At 40.0% G+C, this 17,234-nt stretch overlaps 1 protein-coding gene across 1 annotated transcript in view; it reads left to right on the forward strand.

Moving 5' to 3' along the window:
• Nucleotides 1-17,234, forward strand: part of BMPR1B (bone morphogenetic protein receptor type 1B) — a 354,353-nt gene that overhangs the window by 240,117 nt on the left and 97,002 nt on the right. Inside the window, exon 4 of the mRNA XM_084626037.1 lies at nucleotides 15,588-15,778. Coding sequence (XP_084482163.1) covers nucleotides 15,706-15,778 — 73 coding nt within the window. The 5' untranslated portion in view covers nucleotides 15,588-15,705. The remainder of the gene's footprint in view (nucleotides 1-15,587; nucleotides 15,779-17,234) is intronic.

A 17,234-nucleotide genomic window follows, 5' to 3' on the forward strand; every position in this document is an offset into this window, starting at 1 on the left:
GTAGGTCTTCTGCAGAATTCCATAAAAACCTGGGAGCCCAAATTTTCACACTTTTGTATCTAACATAAAGAACCTACATAAAAAGGGCCTGATTTTTGGAGGAATTCAGCACCTGTACCACCCATTGAAGTCTGTGGAAATGATGATTACTCAGCGTGTTTGACACCATCTTTAAAAACCCTGAGTAAAAAAGCTGGAGTGGCTGAAAGAAGTTCTCAAAGCCCTAGAATCTGGCAGGAAGATTCTACCATCAGAGGCACAGTACAACACAGCTCCTCCTGAGGACGGGCTGGTGTGGGAAGGATGCATCAAGAGCAGAGCCTCAACATATAATTCTGAAGTGCTGAGGCCCGTGGGCAGCTGGGGACAGGCAGGCACAGTTTAGACAGACCTTAAGACCAATATTTCCTCTATTTTTTTTACATCCATGTGTGCAATGAATTTTGTTATGTGCACCAATATGGACATGATGTGTATGGCAGGGGTGGGGTTGAGGGGGTTTGGAGTGTGGGAGGGAAACAGGGCTGGGGCAGAGGGTTAGAGCTGCGGGCTCTGGCTGGGGGTGTGGGCTCTGGGGTGAGGCTGGGGATGAAGGCTTTGGGGTGTGGGAGGGGGCTCAGGACTAGGGCAGAGGGTTTGGGGGTGAGGGCTTGTGGCTGGGTGTGCAGATTCTGGGATGGGGCCGGGGACGAGGGGTTTGGGGTGCAGGCTGCCCCAGGGAGAGAGAACTCCCCCCAGCCCTCTCTCACCACACAGCCCTCCGGGGTGGGACTGCGGGATAGGTGCCTCTCCCCGTCTGCATGGCCCTTGATAGCCTGCTGCGCGGCCGTGCAGCTCAGAGGGAACTTAGCCTAGGACTGTCTGTTACACCAGGGGCTGCAGTTGGCAGGAGACAAGGTGGCTTAAAGCCAACATAGGCCCCCTCCCTCCCTTGGGACTGAGAGTAGTGGGCTGTGTGTCTTAGAGGTGCAGCACAGAATCTCACCTTAAACCTCTTACTCAGATGCCAAAAATATGGATTCAGGTGCCTAATGCAGGCACCTAAGCTTAATATATCTTCACTTGCCTTCTAAATCTTGCAAATTTTATCATTTTTATAACAAAGGCAGTCTGTTAAGATTATGGAACAGGATAATTAGGAACAATCTTTACATCTCTGCTGTTAATACTCTCTACTGCACCACGGCCAGTATGGCAATTGTAGTGAACAATATTACTGTTTCATGAAACAAACATCAGGTTATGCAACCAAATAAAAGGGCAACAAGACAAACTCAATTTTTGAAATTTGGTTTGCAGTTTCTTTTGTAATAGAATCAGGGTCTGATCTTCCCAATGTTTCCTAGTTACTGTGAAGACAAAGAACAGAATCTTTAAGTTAATAATATTCAGCTGCCTGTACAATAATTAATTTCACCTAGCATTAGAGAGAAAAATAAGAATGGTCTATTGTAATTCTTTAATTGACAATATATTATTGTGGAATTGTTACTTGGATACCACTCATATTCTTATGGAAACATGTTTCCTTTTATTTGCAGTGCTATTTATTTGATATTATATAATTGCAGGTTTAATTTTAATCTAATAATCCTATGTCACAATGACACTCTCCAGCTGCATGTTTAAAGTAACATGGTGGCTTCTAGTGTCTCATGTTTATCCTTGTTTTACATCTAAATATTTGCAAATGTTTAGAGTCATGTATTTCTTTTCATTGTTCTTGCATCCAGGGTATTGGGTTGGCACATTTAAACGCACATTCTTACACACATACAAGTCTCACCCACACTAGTCAAAACTAAAGCAGAAAACAAAAATGTTGGATCGACTCTTATGAGGTATTCGTTACCTTAAACTAAAGTCAGTAGGAGTTGAGAACATACAATACTTTGATTCTTGTAGAATCAGGTCCCTTATTACGAAAGGGACGTAAGGATAGAATAAAAGTAATGTTTTGTTGTCCAAGTGGTTTGGCTGTTTTAGAATTGTGAGTTTCTAGTCTCATGGGGGTCATGGTAACAGTATGACAACTATCACATTTCAATGGTGATGAAAGGCCTGTAGACAGTCAGTGGAGCTACTTTTGGTTTACATCAGCTGAGGATCTAGCCATAAATCCAAGCCAACCAGGATTTATATTTATTACTCTTCAGAAGAATGCTTTATGAAGCACAAGCATATACCCTGTCTGTCTTGGAAGATTTTGCAATAGCTGGAGATGGGTTGAATTCACTGGAGGTAGGGAAATAATTCCACCTTTCCGTATATTCGGTGGTGGAATTTTAGCAAGGAGCTCCTGGGAGCCTCCTCCAGCATATCAGTGAATATAATGTATCTAGGCAATGTGATTTCATGAGATAAATGGGTGGAGCTGCTCTTGATGCATAGGTAGGTATTTGGGTTGGGGTGAGTTTGGAGGTCCATGCCATGGACTCACTGCAGCTTGCTTCTTTTGAGGGCAGAATGCACCTGTCTCATTGGATGAAGACACATTTTTATTGCACCATACTTAGAGATTTGTACAACTAGTTTTGTCTGAGTTGACTCTGGAGACGAACGTTTAGCCAACGGAGCATTCGTATCAGTGGCCTCATAGGACATTATAATGTTTTTAGCTTTGACTCTTAATCTAGTAACCTTTTGATTTCCTGTTCTCCAACCTCATCCTCGTAGATCAGTGTGGTATACTGATGGCTTGTGATAGAGGAAGTGTGAAGGAAGATTTTCAGAATTCCAATGGCTGAGGTTTGGTTCCAAGTCTGTCTTACGTTAGGTATCATAACTATGTAGGAGGCAAGGAAAAGGCTCTTCATTGCCACATAGCGTCTGTGAAGTCTCAGTCAGCAAGATTCTTTTGAATGGTGAATAAACAGATTAAGCCATAGGTGTGTGTTTCTTTTCAGGTAGAGCTATAGGGATGGCTTACCCACCTCATCAGGTAAGGGAAGAGGAGGTTAATTGGCAGTCTCAATTTTGTACAACTTCCATGGATGTATTTTCTAACTGAATATTTCTTCTGAAGGAAAACTTCATAACTTTTAGAAACTGCATACAGAGCTGGTGAAAGGTCCTGGGTGGCCATCCCTAAACATTAACCTCCTGTATTTATGAACGGAACAGATGTCACAGAAAGGCTCCTGCACATGGCTTTATCATTGTGACCCAGTCCTGTGACATGCCTCATCAATCCTGTCCTCTTTACTGAGGCAGCCAGCTATGGTGCCAGTTACTGTTGAAATTTTCCGCTAAAAACTAGACTGAGACCACCCGCTGATTTTGTATAGCCGTTAAAATGCTATGAGAGAGAAAAACTGTCACTCGTTACTGACCTATTATCGATTTGAGCCGTTGAAAAGTTCTGTATCCTGTGACCAGGTCCCTGACCGGTCCAGCCCTCCCTTACCTTTATATAGTTTAAACATGAAACTATGCAATTTGCATAGTTCTTTTGGATAAGTGTAGACAGAGAAGCAGAAAATACTATTTCTTGGCAGTTAGAGAAGGAAATGTGTGTTTAATATGGAAGTACATCTAAATGAAGCATGCCTCATTCATTAAACTGTTAGATAGATGAGACTGTGCTACAATGGGATGGTCAACGTATCCAACAGCAGTAGTAATCGTACCTCTAAAATATTTTTGTAAAGGATTCTGAAAATTGTCTGTTGGACAAATTGTCCCTTTGGCGCAATTGACAGCATCCTGGCCATTCTTGTTCTCCCTTCCAAATGTCTCATTTTGAATATGTCACAGAAAAGGCCTTCCAGGGCCCAGGGATCCTGTCTATGGACTTCCCTCCTTAAAAATATCTGCAGGAATTCCTTTGAGGCTGTATTCAAGGTTGATGCAGGGCATATCTATTCAGGTCATGTCTCTGACCATTTTAATCTCTGGTTTCAACATCTCTTTCTCTGCAAAACATGTTTCTCTCTTACTCAGTTTAATATATATGGCCTGTTTTTGTGAGCAAAGAGTACAGTTGTAGGTTTTTCTCCTGTATAACGTCCCCCACTGCGACTTTGATATGGGTCCTTCATAAATTAACAAGTCAAGTTTTTTCTCTTTTAAAACAAAACTATTCACAGACAAAGGGATCTACAGTTATTGCTTGATTTGTTTCACACACAAGAGATATCAGGGATTATGTCTTTAATGCTGTATTATAGCTGGGCCAGTGAAGAGAGTTTCTGCATCTCAGTGTTTGTTTTAGTTTCACACTTTCAACTAAACTCTGTTTTCTCTGCACTGTGTCAGTCACTGCCATGGTTTGTTCTGCAAGTCGGGTTTTGTTTTACTTTCTTTTGCAATGAGATTGTTTAAACAACCAGTCCATGCTGCAGTTGCCCAGGCTGAGGAAATCCTGTATGAACTGGAAAGTGTTAGAAAGGATTTAATGAGATTATCATGAACTGTTACTTCACAAAAAGTCTCAAAACCCTCAAGCAGCTGTGTGTGTGTGTGTAACTGGGGACAGGTGAAGGAATTTGAGGAAATAAAGAAACTGTCTATTTTTTAAAGAGACAGTCAAATTATTTTTGTTAAAATTCGTTTTTGTCTACCAGAACTACACCAAGTGTCGTGAAAGTTGTCATGCAATAGAAACCAAATCATTTTTATCTGATATTTGATATATTACTTTCTCTGCTCAATGATGCTGAAGAGACATGTGCTATTGAGATTCTTATTTCGGCATTCACTAGGCCAGCAGATAATACATAGTTTTGTTTGCTTTAAAGTTGAATGTATTTATTAGAGGTAGGCCAAACAGTTGGTGTTAAAGTCCAGATGAGATTAAAGTTTGATTTGAAGTTTTGATTTTGTCCCACCTCCAATTATAATACAAAAGTATTTTTAACAGTGGAGGAAAAAATGTCTTTAAATATTTTCATAATATCTGAAAACAGCAGAAATATTTATTTAAGTCAGGCTAAATACTGTTTATGCTCTTGGTACTTCACAACTTGCATTTGCTACTTGTTTGTTTGGATACCATTTTTAACTTAAATGTGCATTGTATTTCCTTCATTACAGCAAAGCCATGAGCAATTATTTTGTACATTACGCAGTTGACTTCCATAGAGTCACACACTTATAAGGCCAGAAGGGACCCCATGGTCCTCTATTCTAATTTTTTGCATAACCCAGGCCATAGAGTAATTTTGGTTGCAAATGGAATAACTGAACTATTGTGCACAGTTTGAAAAATGATTTAAAGTGGCAAAATGTTAACCAGAAAGCAAGAGAGGTATGTAAGGAAATTATGTTCCAGGGCTACTTTAGTGATAGACACAAAGTGGGTGAGGTAATATCTTCTTTTGGACCAACAGCTTTCAAGCTTCACAGAGCTCTTCTTCAGGCTATCTCAGCATTGTAAATATACAGGTACTTTAATTATAAGTGTATTGTGAGTAAAGGTGTCATATGCGACTGACTGGATTTTTTCTCAGCTTCCTGTATTACATGGAATAATAAATCAAACACTGAAATGTAAATTGTGATGAAAGGATCTAGTTAAGTATGGAAATATGCTATATCAAATATCGTAAATTCTCCTCCCCCCAAGCCAAATAACAGATAGGACTTGCTGCAAGAGGTGAAATAATTTTCAAAAACCTTTCGCTAGTTTGTCTTTGCATATTACTCACACCCACCAAATGCCATTTCTCCAAAAGTTTCAAGGGCCCCCAAACTTAGACTAGATTGGCACAATATTTCAAATGTCAGTGTTGAGATGGATCTCACAAGCCAAAGTCATACAGCAGCCGTCTCTGTCAGTAGGTTAGAGTAGCACGTGCACAGAGTCGGGCAGGGTTGAAAGTTCCCAGGGACACGTGCATTCTGGTTACACCTCCGAATGTGGCAGAGAACTATACCGGGTTCTGTGCCCTAGAGCTTCTACCCTTTCTTCTGGTCAGGGCAGAGGGCTAAATTGAGGCACTCAGGTGGTGAGAGAGGCAAGGGGGATGGAGAGTGGAGAGCAGCTGCCAAATCTCCTTGCTGCCTGAAAGCAAGTGGTGTCCAATTTCTGTCATTTTAGGGCTGCTTTCACTCAGCATGAGCAGGTTCTGAATAACTAAGAATTATATCTCTTCAGCATGAGTCTCAGTCCTTCCTGCTCCTGTCCAGTCAGATGGATGTTCTACACCTAACAGTGCATGTGATTGGGGTGCAAACCTCAGCATTAATATATGCCAACCACATATACCTATATGCAGAAAACCATCCTGACCATGGCTAAACTATATATCTTACCGGGGCAGGGGGGTCCTCAAAAAAAGACTAAGTTCTGGTAGAGGTACTCCCTTCCTCTTTGGTATATTCAGGAGAGGGCATGCACGCCCTCACAATACTGCCCCTCACAAATTGTGGATATTTATTCAGGAAGGGGGTCATAAGGAACTGGTGGTATCTGATATGTTTATTAATGGTCTGAAAAATGGGATGAAAAGAGAGGTGGAAAAATCTGCAGATGACCAAAGTTATTAAAGTTAGTTTAGAACTGTAGATGCCGAACATCAGAGACACTTAGCAAAGGTAAGTGAGTAGGCAAACGAAACTCTTCCTTGACAAATACCAGGTTGGAAGAATAATATTGAATACTCATGCACATTCCTGAGTTTTAAATTAAATGTAAACATATAAAGAAGATACTTTGGTGTCATTGTGGCAAGTTCTATGTGCAGCACAGTCAAAAGACAAACAAAATGTTAGTCTGTATAAACTATGAGATAGATATTGCAAATATCTAAATGCCACGGTATGTATCAATGGTCACCCTCTCTTGGAACACTGTGTTCATTTCTGATCACTCTATTCCAAAAAAGATACATCAGAAATAGAAACAAATCAGAGATATGTGACTAAAATGAGATATAGAAAGATTTTCTGTTATGGAGGATTTAAAATCCTGCAACGGTTTAGAGAGGAAATGAATAAGAGGAGTCATGATAAGGTAAACATAAATGAACATAAACATAAAGAAAGAGAAAGTAAACTCGATTTGCCTGTTTAACATTTTATGTTATACAGGAACAAGAGACAGCAGACTGAAATGAAAAAGCGACTCCGTGGGAAAAATTGCTCTGCTCCCACCAGCAGCTCCCTGACCCACCCCCTTGTCCCAGCTCACCTCTGCTCTGCCTCCTCCCCTGAGCATGCTGCCGCGTCCTGCTTCCCCCCCCCCTCCCAGTGCTTGCACCGTGAAACAGCTGTTTCGCATGGCAAGTGCTGGGAGGGAGGGAGGAGGAGGGGGAATGCAGTGTGCTTGGGGGAGAGGCGGGGCTGGGGTGGGGATTCGGGGAGGGGTCAATAGGGGCAGGGAAGGGTGGAGTCAGGGCGGGGCTGGGGGGGTGCGAGCACCCACCGGCTCCAAGGAAATTTGGCGCCTGTGCTGATGACCATGTTGGCTATGCTCATCCAGTCAAGAAACAGGAACCAAATTGGCTACCAACCCGAGGTGGATTTGAACTGGTGACCAAATGAGGTTGGAAATCGTTGAAATTTGGCTTTTCTTCATCTCAGCTCAGATTTCAGTGTACCTCATTGCAAAAATCACCACAACTTGTGCTCTTATGGGCAGTCTCAACAGCAGCAGTTAAACTACGTGGTAGGTGGGGGAGAACAACTAGTGCTGGATGTTCTCCTCCTCTCCTTGACTTGAGCAAGAAACACTCCTCAATAGCTCTTCCTCCTCCTTGGTTGGAGCATGAGAGTTACCCTTCCTGTTTTAATCTATTTCAACCACTCTCAGCCAAGAAGCGAATGGGGAAGGTGACTGAATTAGCCATTCACCCCTAGATAATGACTCCTTATGATGTGTGTGGAAGCACATTGGCATAGCTCAGTCAGTTTAGCAACTTCCATGAGTCAAAGTTCAAATGGAAATTTAATAACTTTTTTCTAAATTCTGGTCAGAATAATTACAAACATAGGTCCCAATCCCACCCTGACCTCTGTGCAGGCAAATCCCATTGCAGGTTCCAGGCCTCAATGATTATACATGTGCTTGATGGTTTTGGGAACTAATACAAAATGCTGTGAATAGACGTCTGAGCTCCTTCAGCTTTTCTTAACAGGCACTTTTTTATGATGTTGGTTTCTCATTGAAATACTGTGAGCCTAGTGAAGAGCTTTAGCTTTACAAAGTTGAAGATAAATTCTGCCCTTCCAAGTTTAGATTGTGGTTCAGCCTTGTCTAAAAATTTTGTTTTCATTCTATAAAACAGTCATGTCTTGGAAGCTGACAAATGAATTTGTAATGCTGGGTAGACGGGGGTGGTATTGTCATTACAAATATAACAACTACAAACTGAAATTTCAAATGATCTTTGATATGTTAGTTCCACACCAGAGGGGGGAGAGAAACAGAAACCTTGGGCTTCAGGGCAATTAAACACCTGCGTATAGCCCAGGTCAGCTGACTCAGGCTCATGGGGCTCAGACTGTGGGGTTTTAAAATTGCAGTGTAGACATTCAAGCTTGGGCTGGAGCCCGAGTTCTGGGACCCTCTGAAGGGGGAGGGTCCCTGAGCCCAAAAGTCTACACAGCAGTTTTTAGCCTTGCAGCCCAAGCCCCCCAAGCCCGAGTCAGTTGACCCAGGCCAGCTGCAGCCATGTCTCAGGTCCCTTGTAAACATACCCTTTCTAGACCTAACATTTCTTATATTCTCATGATCCAAATGTCATACAGCTAATGCTTTCAAAAGAGTACTTTAGTCAAGGCAGAACACTTGGACTGAATTCTTAATCTTTCATTAGCATGCTACCGTACCATCTCCTGCTTTAAACCTGTATCTGTTGCTGACAGTAGGTGTTAGCAGTTGAATTAATGCTGAAAATGGTTTAACTGCAAGTTTACAGAGTACAGGACTATGTACGACTCCATTTCAGACCTATAATTGAACCTTGTTTTGTTTCATACCTTGCTACGATTGAGTAAATTATACCTGCTTACAAAATTGTTCTCATGCGTGTGATACGAAGTTCTCTGTATTGTTCATAAGTGAAGATTTCTGAACAAAAAGTGTCCCATTCTTACAAAACAGAGAGAGAGAGAGAGTGTAAAACTATGATGTTACCTTACTGTGAATGATTAGTTCTGGTAACTCAACTGTGTCATGCCATGTACAACACTAAAGCCCTTAGATGCTATAACATTTATATTTATGAATTTATGATCATATATCTTATGTAAAATACATGTTTGCAGTGTCGTTTTCACTGAGTTGGTCCCTTGAAGTAGTCTGGTGGAACTCTATCTTGATATCCATTTGCTTCTCTTTCACTTTCCTGCTCCTCCTCTTGTTGGAGGCTGTCCTCTTTTTTTCATTCCCTATCTTCTTTGGAGGCTACTGTATATCCTTGTACCTCATAGCTACTTCCCTCTGTGCACTTCTTGGGGTGCATACCATAGTGGTCTGTTGACTTCTCTCGGTTCCTTGCCATCCCCTCTCTTCCCCCCACCCCCCACCATGGTCTCCACCTCATACCGTTTTTACCTTGTATAACTGGGAGATAATGGGATTTAATTAAGAGAAGTTCACCTAGAAAAAACAGAAAAATCACCTCATAATGAGATCTATCAGGCTGTGGATGAGTCTCCCAAAGGAAGTGGTGGAGGCTGCATAATGCAGCACATCTAAAATTAGACTGGAGAAAGCATGGGTAAATACACTGTATGGAACAGTCCAGCAGTGACTCTAGGGGGATACGTTTTTTCATTTCTAATTTAAATTATTTCCAGCCTTGCCAGAAAAGCCCATTAGCTGTACCTTATTGTTAAAATTATTTGCAAACGAAGAGAAAACAATATTGACCCGTTGTCATAATTAGACTCCAGAGTTAACAATATGTGATGGGCAGAGATATTTTCATCAAGCTATTATTTCAGGTTGCCTGCAGACTCTGGAAGTGAACAGTGTATAGGGGCAAGAGGTTTGTTTTTTTTTAAGTGAAAGCTTAAATTCTGTAGAACTGAATGTGGCCATGATAGAAGTACTGGAATGATTTTCTGGCCTATTTAGACTCACTTTGAGTCCTGCTGATGTGTGCATTCTATAAATACGGACAATTTCCTTCTGCTGTGTGCACCCTATTGCCTACTGTTTGTGTATTGTTGGTTTTAAGTGGAATGTGAGTACTCAAAGTGAGGGCTGATAAAACATTTTTGTAGTCCTAGTGCAAACAGAAAATATGTTGTGTTAGGTATCAGTCTTCCTGCAATAAAAGGTTTTAGTGTTAAAATTGGTTATGATCATGGTACAGTCTTTCCCTGAAGCATGTACTGGTTTTCAGGAAAAGGTTACAAATATGGGATGAAAATCCTAGGTAATGAAAACTATATTCATATATTGAGGAATAATTCAGTTGTTTGTAAACAGCTGGAAATAAGAGGTTTTTGTTTTTTAAGAATCTGGCTCTGCCTTTGTTCCCTGTCTTCTCTCTCCCCTCCCTCCCTGCCTCCAAATTGTTAAAGACAAGTTGTTGTCAGTGGTAACTGCTGAGAATTTGTCGAAAAGCTCACTTTTAGAAGACAATGGACCCCAAATATACTGTGGCACAGCTTTAAACTTTATTAAGTCTGTCTTGGACTAGCCTTTCCTCTCCTGAGTTAAATGGAAGAAAAGTTTGGCAGATTCCATGCTGTGAGCTTGATTGATGCCCAGAACATGTGAGGGACTTTTGTGTCCAGCTTGCTCTCCATGAGTGCATAATGTGTGAATACTCAAATAAGGTCAGCCCTTATCACATGTAATCTAGGCCTGAAAGCAGATCATCAGTGACAGTCATACTCTGTAAGTGAGAACACAAATCATCCTCTGCGTGCTTTGGACAAGTTCTGGGATTTTCTCCCTTCTCCCCTTTTACCTCTTTCTGTACTGCGGGCGGGGGTGGGGGTGAGAAGGGGGAACCTTGGCAGAGCTCTGAAAGCCAAAGGAATACGTGCTCAGAATACCATACCGCTCTTTCAAATAAGTGGGGGGATGGGGATTGTTTATTTGTAACAAAGTGATAGTCTTTTCACTGAGTGGCTGAAATGAGCTTCTCTTCTTTGAGTTGCTGATGTCTAATGATGTGGAATGCTGCAAGTTGGGAATGGAGTGGGAAGAAAAGAAATTGGGGGAAACATGTCAAACTCACTTCTATTGTGTTGTTTTTAAAACTCTCCAAATCCCTCCAGAAATTGTTGAACGCGTCACAACTTTTGTTGTTTGAATTTTAAAAAATAAAATAAAATAAAAATGTTAAGATTGCTCAGGAGTTAAACACAACATCTGGAAAAACAAATTCTGCTCTCCCCCTCCCCCCCCAAATTATGAGGAAAATTCTGTCCACTGCTAACACCTATGTAGCTAGCAGGCTAGATACCTACACTGCGCCTATCACCAGGGCCTCTGAGCTCCACTGTTCACTGCTAATACACTGTAAATAATTAACATCTTTAAGTATATTTCAAGTCTGTTTACACTGTTCTGGTAGAACTTTAACATAGCATTTAGGGGGGCCCATTACTTAGATTGTAAGCTATTTTGGAGCTTGGACCTTCTTCTGTGTTAGGACTTAGCCTAGCACAATGGGATCCTGATCCATGACTGGAGTTTCTAGGGGTTACCTCAATATAAATAATGAAATAAAATTATTTTCAAAAATTCACTGCAAGTCTTTGTCTAAAAGAAACAAAACAACAAGAACCCAAGTTTAACGTAGGGAATGGCGTCTGCCTAGCTATGTGGATGTTGCTTGGTTACTCTCGTTTAGTTGCTTGGTTGTTTTCCTGTCTCTTTCAATGAAATGTTGCAACTGTGACACATTTGGTTGGTGCTTTCACTTAGAAAGGAATTTTACTTTATGGGTAGAGGGCTTTTTAAAAATAAGAAAATGTATAAATAATAGGATAATTGGCAGTAAAGAAATAAAATCTAGAGTTAGACCATTGATGACATTAACAACTATGGAAACAATGATGTCATTCTCCAAGCTGTGGAAATAATTGAGATTTTTTCCACATTTGTGATATCTTGAAAAGTTTTTTTTTCCATTCTTGGATATATAATGACCCCAACCACACAGCATTTTGCAGTGCTTTTGCTTGCTTGTATGTTGTACAATGGGTAAGTGTGTAATGCCAGTTAAATCTCTGGTACTGAATGGAAGATCCATAAACTCTAGAGTCTGTCAATAAATTCTGTAATTATTATAATTTATTACTGTATTCATTTTGATTTGCACTCTACTACCAAAAAGAGCATCCTTGACACTCATTAAAAAATATACAATTAAATAAACAGCTTCCTGAGCTACTGCTAATAGCCAATATTCTGAAAGAGCAAAAATTCAAAGAAAATTTGGGTCTCCAACAGAGACCTCCCCCCATCTCAACCATCATAACTTCCCTTTGTACTGTATGATGATATTCATATTTCACAGATTGGAGCCACTTACCTAGATCCTTATGGCCACAGGGTAAGTCGTAGCAGATTCTGGAATGTAACTCACATGATGGATATTCTAGCAGTACCTAATTTAGACAGAGAGATCTACTGGCTCCCCACCCTGTGTTTTAGTCACAAAAGGAATCCGTTTTTCCCTGATGATAAACTAACAACCTCCATGATTTTTAATTATACTGAAAGGGGATTTGCAAGAGTGGATTAGTGCTTAATGGTGCTTGGAGACACCAGAATTTTGGGGAGTCTTCTAGGAAGGCTTTTCATCATAGCCCTCCACCTCTCTGAACTTTTTTATTTTCCTTATTTCTGCATCTTTGATCTTGTTGCTCAGTCAGACAGTCCAGCTACCTCGAGCCCATCCCAACAGGTTGCCGGTAGTGCTCAGCTGGCCACTGCAACTCCATCTGTGGCTCAGCCTGGCTGCATCATCTAAGATAGCTTCAACCTTAGTTTTGGAGTCCAAGAATCCTCTCCCAGTGCAGCCCTGGGAGTTGATATCTATACCTGGATGCCAACATGACTTAAACGTTGATCTTAGGGACACATGCTCCCTTTAGTCTGCATGTGGAACTCCTTTTGATGTTAGTGGGGTTGGGGGAAAAATGTGTCCCCCTTGGATTCTAAAGTATTCAAATTAGCTTCTTCCCGTTTGATAGCTGTCTTTCAAATTCACAGCTGTACTTCTAAGACTGACATGATTGCAACTGGAACATTTATTGCTAATGACAGTATAGTACCATAGCTCCCATCCTCCATTTCCCTGCTCCCCTCTTGACATCATCTTTGCTCACAAAAGCTTATTTCATGGTGACTGTGCTGTTGACCAACCTCCCCTCCCCCCGAAAATACCCTTGTCCAACACCCCTCTGCAGCTCGTAACACTTCTAGCCCAAGAGGTTGATAAAGAACAGCTCAAGTCACTCCCTTTAGGGATAGTGTACCAATTGAAATCTTGAACTTGGATTTCTCCTTTCATCCGGGCACTCACTGTTTTGACTGGGCTGTTCTGTAGACTTTTGGTGAATTCATGGTATATTCATGAGTGAGTGAGTGAGTTTGTTTGTTGTAAAAGAAACAAGTTTAAAATGTCAGCAGTTGATGAACCATTAGTCCAAGCTTCACTTGTGCTTGAAATGTGAGCTCTGGAGAGAAACTTTAAAGATGCCTTTTGAAGTAAAACGCACATACTAAAAATAAATTAGGTAGGATCATGTTTTTCCCATGAAAAATGGTGTAAAATGTTCAGCGAATCTCAGAACAGACAGTGATGAGGCTGGAAACATACATGTTTCTTTATCTCTGTACTTTCCAATCCTATATGAAGGAAAATGATGGGGTTGGCTGGAATGTCCTGTTAGTGTATTTGGTATAATGTAGTTAGTCACTAAAAAAATAAAATTAAAAAAAAATAGGAAAGGGAAAGTACATACAACGCAGTAGAATGTCACTAATTCATGCTGAAGTCTGGGAGGCAGACAATATTATAACTTGATTTTTTTAATTGGCCAGCAAGGGTCTTTTCTACCAGCAGTGGGCCAGATTAGTCTTACTCACACTGAGTAACATTTACTGCATTGTTTTTGTTGATTATTTATTTGTATAGTGGTAGTACCTAGGGGCCCCACTCATGGATCTAAGTTCTATTTTGCCAGGTGATGTACAAAGATATAACCAAAAGATCGTCCCTTGCTTGAAGAGCTTCAGTGGGATGACTTGTGGAGTAAGGTACTATTCAAGTATGGGTGACAGGATCTAGCCCTTCGAGATCAATCAGAAAACTCCCATTGATTTCAAGTGGGGCAGTATCAGGTCTTAAGTGAACAAAGACTATAAAAAAGCAAGACTAATGCATCACAAAATGTACTTTGCTCATTTATTTAGACAATTATAATTTATTTTAATTATTAATGATAATACATCATTATGTACTAGTAACTGTAAAATACTGTAGTATATGTGTAAATATATGTGACCAATATGAGCCCACACTAGAGTGCTCGGCTATTAAATCTTAGCTCAGAGATGGTGAGAGACCATCAATTAATTTTGTTGTGTGTGGATTAGTGAGGTCCTGTTATATTCTCTTTTCAGTACTTAGTGTTTTTATTGAATTTTATTCAGAAGTGAAGATCGCAAACTTTTAATATTTGATACCATCATATTGTTTGTGCATCTGCTTCCTGTTTCCATTTACCAAAACCAGGCAGCGGATCATTAGCGGGTGTAATCTGTCTGTTGGAGCTATATCAATTTATATTAGTGAAGGATCTGTCCCCAGGACTTCAGTTGTGTATAAATAAAAAAACAAACAAACTGAAATAAATATGTATCTGTATAAAAATGGAGAAAGCAGTAATTTAGAACTCTGACACATAGAGTAGCCTGTGTAGCTCTAGCAGAATACAAAAGTGTGCATTGCAATTGTGACCAAGGGAACACAGTTGAGAGATTTAATTAAATCTGTGTGCATTTCTAATTCATTAATATGCTTACAGTAGCTTCATGTGATTTATATAAATTTAAAGGAGTCCAGTTACATGAGGTATCCACAGACCTTTAAAAAAATCTGTTTATTGCAATTTTCCAATAAATCACTGTTCATACGGGGTTGGGGGGGGGAATAAAACTCATTTTGAATGACACAGTATGCTGACACAGACATTCTATATCTTATATTTCTTATCTTTCTTAGCTGTCTTCTGTTATTGCCTCAGAGCAATCCTTATTTCTCTCTTAATATTGGAAGTGCACAGGAAAACGCTGGTGTGGCTTTAAAAACAAAAGCCAAAGGCAGTGCTGAGTTTATAAAACAAACAGTTTATAAGTAGTTGACAAGAGGGGTTTGCTTACATCTCATTGAAAAATGGAATACAAACTTCATATTAATTTTCAGGGCTTTGTTTTTTGTATGTGTAAAGTGTGTAAAGTAGAGAGGGAGTTAAAGACTCGGGCTGTAGCTTCCAAGTTTACACAAATCCCTGTGTGGGCAGTCAATCCATGCTCCTGTCTCAGGAATCCACTCCAGCTTGGGATCCTTGCTGCCCTTTTGTTGTCCTCCCCACGAGGTGATCAATTGAGGTCTATGTGGTGACAGAACCAGTTTGTAACAGGCTTGTCTTTCACATTCTCCTCTCAGGCTTGCTGGCAGACTTGTCCGAGGATCTGACAAAGACGAAGCACGGGGACAGTGAAATAAGAAAAGAAAAAGAAACAGAAGAACACAGGCAAATCAGAATTACTACTCTCCTGCAGCAATGGGTTGGCTGGAAGAATCAAACTGGCAGCTTCACATTTCCTTGATCGTGCTACTCTCCATGCACACCGAGGGTAAGAAGAAAAGTGTTCTGCAATGTAATTATGTCTGGGTGGCGAGCTGAAAGATGACAGCTAACTCTTCCATTTTATTATGAAAGGAAAAGTTTAGCATGGAGAATCGCAGCTTAAGAATTTCCAAACCCCAGTGCAGTCTGTGAAAGTACAGTATTTTAACTGCCTGTATGGCATATGTAAGTAGTATGTCTGAATTGGAAACACAATTTCAAAGCGTAGTTACAGAGAGATACAGTAGTTACAGAGATGTACAATAGAAGTATTTTTTTTGAGACTGCAATTGTCTGAATTACTTTCTAATCTGATTTAGACCTGAATATGCAATTGATGCTCTCGATAGACACAGTTTTTGTAGAATCAACCAGTATGTTTTAGGGATGCCGTACATATCAACTCCAAGTGATGTTTTCTATTAGAGTTTTGATGCAATATTTGAGAAATCTGTTGCTCAGGTAAAAACAAAGATTTTTTGTAACAAATGCATTAAATTAAAACAGGTAAAGATTACTAATTATAGAGTTATATAGTTTTATCTTTGAACATTTCATAATGTTAGGAGGCTGTTCCTTAACTTCACTCAATTTAAGGATTTATCAATAAACAAGGATTAGGAAACATATTTTGCTTGTTTAATTATATGACTGATAGATTTCATAGTTTACTTTTAAAAGGCAAAAATAAAGAATATGGCTAATTATAATAGTGCAGTATTTACCAGTCAGAAAGCGCAGTAAGTAGAGACTGTAATAAGGGAGAACTCTGAATGATTGACAGCAAAGACACAGTAGCGTTATACATTGTAGAGAGTATGATAAGGAAGCTACATGACTTTCACGGGTTTACAATACCCTTGCATATGAAAGCAAGTGCAATAATTGAGAAAATGTTTTTTTAATAGCAGATAAATGTGCTTACGGTAATTTGCTTTATACACATACTGTCTTTCCTTATAAGTTTTATGCCATCTTTCAAGACACTTTTTTTGAAGTAGTATACTTTCAGAAAAGATGGCAAATAATTTTATGGAATAGTCTTGGACCTTTTTCTTTGGCTGATTGTTTTCAGTATGCAGCAGTTAGCTAGCAAGCGGACTACCACATCTACAAAGAAAAATAAATATTCACAACAAGGAAGGTTTTTCTCTCTCCCCATATATTAGTCATTTCTGTTTATTAAACAGTTAGACTTTCTGTGACTCACCTACAATCCTTCAGTACTGGACATGTGGTTTGTTTTGAGGGATTTTTGTTTGTTTGGGGTTTTTTTGGTGCTTTAGGAAATCTTACTCTGGCTCCCTAATAAGACATGATACAGTTAAACCTAATGGCCAGAAGAAACAGCAGTAGTACCTTTGTGTAGTCGGTTTTCTCTCAGAGATGTGATGTGTGGTAAGAAGGTAGAAATTGGTAGGAGAAAATTAATTTAATGACTCTGCTCTGTGCACTGAGCCTAA

Source organism: Lepidochelys olivacea, assembly GCF_965140295.1.
Source record: "Lepidochelys olivacea isolate rLepOli2 genome assembly, chromosome: 4".
In the NCBI taxonomy this organism is placed as follows: domain Eukaryota; kingdom Metazoa; phylum Chordata; order Testudines; family Cheloniidae; genus Lepidochelys; species Lepidochelys olivacea.